This window comes from Morone saxatilis, unplaced genomic scaffold (assembly GCF_004916995.1).
Source record: "Morone saxatilis isolate NCDOM2014 unplaced genomic scaffold, NCSU_SB_2.0 Contig5, whole genome shotgun sequence".
Taxonomy (NCBI): domain Eukaryota; kingdom Metazoa; phylum Chordata; class Actinopteri; family Moronidae; genus Morone; species Morone saxatilis.
In genome coordinates, this window is record NW_023340095.1 from 22,000,737 (window position 1) to 22,009,394 (window position 8,658).

At 40.1% G+C, this 8,658-nt stretch overlaps 1 protein-coding gene across 1 annotated transcript in view; it reads right to left on the minus strand.

The window, feature by feature from the left end:
• ska3 (spindle and kinetochore associated complex subunit 3) overlaps nt 1-2,872 on the minus strand; it is a 6,329-nt gene extending 3,457 nt beyond the window's left edge. The window contains exons 1-7 of the mRNA XM_035677177.1: nt 2,623-2,872; nt 2,480-2,541; nt 1,712-1,883; nt 1,119-1,557; nt 962-1,023; nt 388-587; nt 28-234 (exon numbers count right to left, since the gene is read on the minus strand). Of these exons, the coding sequence (XP_035533070.1) occupies nt 28-234; nt 388-587; nt 962-1,023; nt 1,119-1,557; nt 1,712-1,883; nt 2,480-2,541; nt 2,623-2,737 (1,257 nt within the window). The 5' untranslated portion in view covers nt 2,738-2,872. The remainder of the gene's footprint in view (nt 1-27; nt 235-387; nt 588-961; nt 1,024-1,118; nt 1,558-1,711; nt 1,884-2,479; nt 2,542-2,622) is intronic.
• Between the last annotated feature and the right edge of the window lie 5,786 nt (nt 2,873-8,658).

Consider the following 8,658-nt stretch of genomic DNA (forward strand, 5'->3'; position numbering starts at 1 on the left):
AAAAAAAAAAAAACTTTCCTCTCTTACACTTTGTAAAGAATTCCCCAAAACAGACTCCAGGTTTGGCATCTCTGGAATCTGCTTGTCCTCCACACCCAGGATGGATATCTCTGGCACATCGTATTCCCAGGCGCGTTTGGAGCCGGTTGCTCCATTATGAAGAGATGTTGGAAGTTGGAAGGTGTGGCTATCCTCGTCAGATTGCATGTTGATAGGCTCAGGCTGCCGTGCGCTCTGCAAACATATACAAAAAGGCAAAAACTCTGAGCTGAAAGCTTTTGTGTTCTGCTCTATTGGCTAAAACTAATTTTGTGACCTCAGGGTTTAGAGAGAAAGGTCAAAAATAAATGAAATAAAGGTTCCACATATACACATGATTCTTTAGACCTTTTTATTGCTGACCAGTCGGTTCATGTACGGGGTTTGAAACGCTGGGACCTCAGGGGTGGTAGGCAGGTTTCCAGGGCGACCGGGGGATTCTGGATCACCGTTGCCCTGTGCAGGTGGGGAGCACTGACCATTGGTCTTTTTGATTTTGAACCCTGGGGTGCAAAACACAGGTGGCTCTGGGGACTCCAAGTTGTCTGCTGAAGGCAAAAGGAACAATGTGATATGAGTGGACAGTAAAAAAAGGTTTTTGCAATATGCTAACAATTGTTTTGTTTTCTAAAAAGTGGCTGTCACCCTAAGTAAATTCTAGGGTGACACTTTTGAAAAGTGATGCTTCTTCAATATCTATCAAAACCAGAGTTTCTTTAACAGACCTCATACCCAGTATTTAAACTTTAAGAATACACCTCCATTTTATGTTTCCACTACAAATAATTTAGCTAACAATTATACAGATTTATAATAGAGTGCAAGTGGAGAAAAAGGTTTCCTGGTTAGGTATAATTACACACAACCACTGTTAAGTGTAGATACGGCAGAAGAGCTGTCTGGAGCTCTAAAAGTTTCATACCTTTTGCCTGCAAACTCTCCATTAGTGAGTTCACTGGTGGTGCAGGTATGTGTTGTGGTGGCCTGTTAAAGAAGAAGACAGTAAAAAGCAGTGACTCGTGTTGCCAGTAGAGGTCAATAAAGGTCCCATACATCATGCAATGCACATAACGATCTACCTTTGAGGCTTTTCAACATTCTTCTGGAGCAGATCCATGGTGAAGTCGTTGTTCAGACACATGGTGTGCTCTGAGATGCCAAAGTCATGCATCTGGGGCGTCTGTAGCTCATCGTCATCCATCCGCAGGGCACATTTGGGAGTTATGGGCATGGGTGGCGGTGCGGGCGTGTTGAGTGATGGCAGAGGGAGGCTCATCTCAGGCATAGGGGGCACTTCAGAGCACCACTCCGCCCCAGCCAGAGTTCTCTTCAGCTGCATCTCAGACAGACCAAAGTCAGAGAGCTGCGGGGTTCGCAGCACGTCAGCGAAGGACGGCGGTCCGGCTTTCAGAGGCGATGAAGAGTGATTACCTTCAGCCTCCTCCTGGCTTCCTGCTTCTCCTCCTGCTGACTCATCGGCTACCTCATCTTCAGCATCTGACTCCTGACTTTTGGTACCTGTGTTTGGGAAAGTCACAAATAGAACACATTTTGAGTGCATCTTGTTTCCTTGCCCTCAGCACATTTTCAGTATTATACTGTTCATATAAATGTATCTGTTACAAACAAGTAAACTATGTTTGACTATGTGACGGCGACAGTCATTACTTACTGGTTGGTCTCTGGGTGTCTCGGGGAGCTTGGTAACCATATTTTTCCCAGTGTGCCTTCAATGTCTGGATGTCCTCAGTGACCCTGTGCTCCATCACCCTACAGGCCTTTATGAAGCTGCTCACCTCATTCTCCTTTGCTTTCTGCTGAGCCAGCTGTTCCTGGATCTGCCCCTACATGAGGACAGACCGGAGTCGATCAGAACACTCAAATATGAGGCGCTCGTAGCTCAGCTGGTACAGCTGGCGCCCCATGTACCAAGAGAGTCCTTGCTGCAGCAGCCATGGGATTGAATCTGAACTGTGACTTTGTCATCCCCTCTCCTATCCAATAAAGGCAAAAAGCCCCAGGAATATGTATAACACTCAGTTAACAGGACCTATAGCGAAGCATTAAACTATTGTGTACAAAACTGTAATGTGCTGTAAAGACAGAGTGTTAGAATTAGGCAGAATAAAAGATTTAAAACACTTTTACACACAGAAATGATTACCTTAATGAGGCAATGATACATTCTTCACATTCAATGCAGGCCTATATTATTTCATATGCCGCCACTGCACTGCAGCTAACAATACACTAACATAACAATAACAATAAATGCGTCAGTTACACTTTTCTGTTAGATTCAGTAGCTAACGTTAGTAGGAAAACACAGAAACCAAATAACTTTAACATAAGCAGTGTAGCATTGTAGGTGTACTGGATGTAAGGCGGTGTGGGATGGCTACATCGCAATATCAGATTAATAAACAGTTTGTTGTCCTACCTTTAGGTTTCCGACGTCACAGTTCAGTTCATGATATGCTCGCATCGCTTTGGCTGTGGTTTCTGAAACAAGGAGCTCATGTTGACACACGGGAACAAGCTCAATGATTTGATTTACAATGGCTGAACAGCGGGCTCACTCACCGTTGTCACCGTCGTTGTTACGGTTTTCAAAGGCCTGCTGGAGTTTGTCCGTTTCTGATTCAAGAGTCACCGCCAGCTTCCTCAGCTTGGAAAAGAACTGTCTCGTCGGGTCCATCTTCAGATAAGAGTCTCAATTATGCAAAAAGACATTTAAAGTATTTCAAACTATCTCCTATAATTAGGGCACCAAACGAGCCGTCTGTTTACGTCCTCTCTTTTGACAGGAACAACTTTTCGATTTTGGCGCCTCTTCCGGGTGCAAGCGGAAGCGTCTTCTTCGCGTTTTCTTTATACCAACTTTTAGGTGCATACCGCCCCCTGCCGTACCAGAGTATGAGAACAGGACCTTGTTTTCATTAGTCTGTAATCAAATACAATAAGTTTGTATATATATATATTAAAAAAATCTTCAGCTTACGCACACATCTTATCTCTATTTATTTATAATACAAGGGATATTACAAATAAGTGTAGATAAAGTGTCCCATCCCATCCTTATCTAACTTTCTTCATCATATTTGACACAGTGTATTATTATTGTTTATTATTAGCCTACATGTTCAGCATTTTCAGTTATATTACAATGTGCACATACCTGTGAATTTACTTCCCCCAATAAAAATAGTCTTATTTAACCCAGTTTGATCTTAATGTGGGTAAAAGTACCCCCTTTCCACTTTTTCCTTTAACACTCTGTGCTGTCTTTTGTCCTCTTTTGTATGTTCTGCCCTTAGTGTCCTTATCCCACCTTTTCTGCCAAAGTTTTTTTTTTATTAGTACCTTACCTTTCTCTTTTTCAAATGGAATGTCCATTATGTGCCTCATATTTAGTTCTGTATTAGCCACCCTGTCTGCAGATTCATTACCCTTTGATCCCACATGTGAGGGTACCCAAAACAATTGTGCATCTAGATCTCCCCTGATTGACCTCATAGTCTGTAAACTTAAAAGAGCTGTGGCAGAGTCAGCACCACCCTGTCTTCTAACACCCGCTGAAGACCAACGTTCCCTGCCTTCGTACAACTATACTATAAATACAACTCGCATAAGGACTTTTTTATGATTATATAATTTTAATGACTTTTTGTGGATCCTTTAAAAGAGACATCCATGTTGTGCATTCTGGAGTTGTGTATACAGAATTACAGTCCTGTGTAAATAATTAGAATTGAGTGTTTCTGCAATTTGAAGATCTCTAGGATAGGAATGAATGAATTTAACTGCAATATTTGGAGTCAGGTTTAAATAGAAACATATATTTTGTAGGGTTAAAGGTGTAGGTTTGGTTTGCATGGACTCATTTTCCAAGTTTGTGCTAATTCATACAATAAACCTCAGCAACAGTTTCTATTACGTTTGTCTTCGTTAAATTCAGGAGTTAGTATTCACTTCTCCTCATGTCAGAGGTTAAATAATGGAGCCCTTCAGCCAGAAGATGGAGCTATTTCCAGCAAACAACAGAGGTTAGGTAAACTGACCTCAGTTCAGGTTTAGGTTTGCTATGCTATATTTAGACCTACCATTAATATACCACCTCTCTTACCAAGAAAAAGCTCCCTGAGAGAACTGCAGGAAAATCTAATATTTGTGAAAGGGTTTACACTCAATGCAGGCTTTTCATGGTGTCTGGTGCATGTAACCAAAATCAACAGTCCTATTTTTAATGAAAAATACACAAAATTCCATTCAACAGATTACAAAACCTGAGGGTGAAAAACCTTTTACAACTTTCCGCTGTTTGTCTGGTCATTTATATGAAATAAGCCAGAAATAAAAATGAAAAATTGATAAAATAAAAAAAGAAAGTAACAAAATATGTTATTATTACTTTAGTATGGAAGATAACCAGGCTATAATTAAATGTTAAAAGAATGACTTCAAAACTGAAATAATTTCTAGCTAAAATTATCTTCCATAAGCCTATTTGTGTCTCTACAATTACATGGTCTGTAAGTTATACTGACAAAGGCCCTTTGACTGAATTTTTCACGTTGTATCTTCTCTTGTACTTATTTTGTCAAGATCAATGACATGACGAAGTGATAACAAATGGACATTTTCACCTCTTACAGTAATCGTATCTACATTCAACAATAACAAATATTTTAGCATTTTAGGCATGAACAATCATATAAATATTATGTCACCAATGTCACAATGTACAATAAGACTCATAAAGGCCTACATATTTCTGTAGTGTGAAGATATATACCTCTCAACATTTGGAAGGGTAAAGCTATAGGTTCACTCCAATCATGCTCCATCCTCCTCTCAAGTTCAGAGAGAGCTGTGGGTGGAGAACTCTTATCAGATTCGCTGGTTGTTCAGGAGAGTGTATAAATATTGGACAAACTGTGAAGGTCATTACAAACGTGCACACCGGACAACCGAGGTGAGTTGCATAAAGAATTCGACATGGTTTCAAGTTTGGTCTGGTAAATGTGTTATCAGAACAGTGAATAGATTTACACCAATTTCAATCATCTCTAAATAATAGTAAAACTTTCTTACACCTGTTATCAGGAACGTGGGATTAACTCTCCTCTGCACAGCTAATTGAGCCATGGCGATGTTTGGAAAGGTTTTGGAGCCAGTAGGCTACATGCAAACTGTCAGGTAAGTTTTCCCTTTGAGCATGTCAAACAAGGGTCTTATGCGTTTCTAAAAACAAAATAATATATCTTCATAATACATTTTCATTCCATATGTAGAACCCGTCAGCTTAAACTGTTGCATAGATGTTTCTAAAGTGTGTGTGTGGCATTCAGGGTCCAGGTCCAGGGGATATGTTCCTATCTGGGCGGTAGTGCCACAGCAGAGGAGACTGAGGTGGCCAAGAAGAACCTGGATCACATCGATCAGGAGCTAGGAGCATCGGGTCACGGTCTCCTGGATGACCAGGAGGTCCACCGGCTGGAGGACGACCTGGCAGTGGTCTACTACCAGCTTGGCACAGCGGTGAGGAAACTGTCCCTGGAACTCACATATACAGTTGTACTGAGTGGAGCCAACTTCTTATCTTGTTATTTTGGAGGGTAGTCTAATGCCAGACTAAGTGATGAGACCTAATTTGTATAATAACATAACCTTTTATTTACCTCTCCTCATGTAACAATTTTAAAACCGTTAAAAATCAATACTATTCTAGTTATAGTTTGTCTGCTGTATGAGTGAGCAACTGTCCTATTAACACTCCAGATGACACTCGAAATGCATCATCATAATTTGGTGTCCTGAAACCACCTTTCTCTCAATGTGAAGGAAAGTATATACTGCTTATTTGTTTCTGTATTTGAAAGGAAATATATTCTAATGTTCTCAACTTGCAATCTCTTCGTGACTAGAAGGGATTAAATTTCCTGCTCAAGGACACCTCAGTACAGGACAGAAGCTTACAAATTTAAGGACTTGAACCTTTGCTTCCCCTGATGAATGACATAAATGTATAGATTTATGGTTTTGAAACCACTTGTTTAAAAATGCTGGGATCAAAGTTTTGAAACTGTCCTTGAACAGACTTGAGACTGACCTTCTGAGGCTATCAAGTTGGGTCAGAGAAAAAGGGCGAAGGACCTGGTATTGAATTAAAACTGAACAGTGAGCTGTGACCTGTTGCTGGATAAAAGATAGAGGGAAGAGAGTGCGCTCATTTAACTGCTACATTTGGTAGTTTAAGGTTAAGGGCTCCTAAGGTCGAGCTGACCTTGGTGAGTAACAAAGACTCTGCCGGTTTCCCAAAACTGATGCGTGACTGTGACTGAGCTCATCATGCTAAGCGTATTATGTAAATGTAAACATGTAACCAGATGTGTAATTGAAGCATCTGTTTCGTTCTACCAGACTCAGCATGAACAGCCTTATGTCTTTTATTTTCTATGTAATTATTTCACTCAGTGTTTATTTGTACAGATCTCTTAAATGGGCTAAACACAGCAGACATTGCATCTCATAATAAGTTTTCATGCATTTGCATTTAAAAAAAAAAACCCCAAACCTTCCTGAATTAAGTGAATGGAGCTGGTGTGAGTACAGAATAATCAGTGTCAGTTGCAGTGAAGTTTCTGGAGTGAGAATGTCAAAGACACTTAGACAGCAACAGCAATTTTAGGTAGATTTTGGGTATGTTTTCATGGGACATTTTCAGGTCTTCTCATTGTGAAAATGTGAGAGATTTGTTGTTTGATAGAATTAAATAAATTGAAATAGGTAAGATGACATAAACATGGTGGAGAGTCAAACCTATTAGCAAGACAATCATCTTTATACACCTTCTCATTGTTATATTCAAGAGGCTCAGTGTTGACATTTTGACACTTTATTTTCAAACTAACACCTAATTTGAGCAGTGGATAGTATGAGTAAAACTTCAAATGAGTTAGCTGCTGTAAATCGAGAGCGAAAAAGAGACACAACAGGCAACCACAGAGACACATAATTACCACAAAGAGAATACAAAACCAGCATTATTTAAAGTTTTTTTGTGTCTCTTTTGGCCTTGGTCTCTGGTTTTGCTTGTATGTAGGAGGGCTGTCTGTGTCCAGGGGCCCCTTGTCTCATATTCTGTCCATGTCCAAATAGAAACTATTTATAATTTTATTTCATAATAGAATATAAAAAATGAGAAACTATATATTATATACATCAAAGTTGTTACTTTGTCATTCATTTATTTATGTAACTATTAATAATGTACAGTTTATTATTTACCTATTGCTGTTAATCTTAAATTAGTCTTACATTTTATTTTTTTTTAAGTATTTTATAAATGTGCCTCTGTTCTTTGACACTGTGCCCGAGTCTGCCCCATTGAGCACTATATCTTAAGAGAAATCCCCTCACCCCTGCTTATTTCAGGTGAGGGCCCAGTCAGACTTCACCAAGAAGGAGACGGAAGTGTTCCTGCAGTACGTGCAGGACTACCGGCTGGAGAGGCAGCTGACAGCACTCTACAACCGCCTGATGGGAGTTTCGGCGCTGACCGACCAGCCCACACTGCTGGAGGAGCTCATACTGAGCCGCAAGCCCAAACGCTGGGAGCTGAGGGAGTTCTGCATCAAGGTTTGTGAAGGTGCAGGGCACAGCGTGGAGGGGTGGGCAGGGGGTCTTTGTGTTCAACTCATCTCCCTGCAGGGGTCGTTAAAGTTTAATTGTATCTCATTATACAAGTCATTATACAGAGGCATGCAAGCCTGCTTAACTACAGCAGGAGGAAGTCTGAGGTGACCTGCACACACACACACACACACACACACACACACAATAATAAAAGTATATAGAATAAAACTGACAGAAATTAAAAGGACACAAACAGCTTTGGAACTGCAGATGATCTGTCATCAGTATGTACAGTATTCTTCATCAGATCCAAGAATTAAAAAGCTATTTCAGATGGCATTCCATCAAAATAATGCAAATATACTCAATATATTTTCCCTGTGGACAGATTTATAAGGAAAAAAGCATTGAGAAGCACAGCTGTACAGGATAAAATATTCAGTTTCCAGACCAAAAATATATATTTGACAGAAAAACATTAAGGTCCTGTGGGGACTGAAGCATGCTGCATCTATCTTCTCGCTACGAAAATAAACTGAATATTTAATTCAGCAGAGCTGTGACCTTCTGTTGTCTTTCTTGTGAGCTGAGTTGGCAAATTCCCCTTTGCCTACTCGGTTGGTACAGGAACAAATGTTTTTTATCCACTAAAAGGAGCAACGATACAGTGCTGCGATGGCTGAGCTGCCCAGGCTTTTAACTTCCAATTAAAGCAGGAATTTCAGAAAAGCTTGAATACTGTATTCTGTGTGAAACCACATTACATAACCGTGATGTCATAAAAATATGGCCAGTTTGAGACCCCAAAAAGCCAATGAGTGCACATATTTCTCTTTATTCATAGGTTCAAATCAAGCTTTTTCTCATATTTCTTATATAAAAGCAAACTGTTCACTGTTTCAAATGAACAATCATGTGTCCATTAGTCCATCTGTCCTAGTGCCCTTGAGCAAGACCCATAATGACCGTCCACTGTAGGAA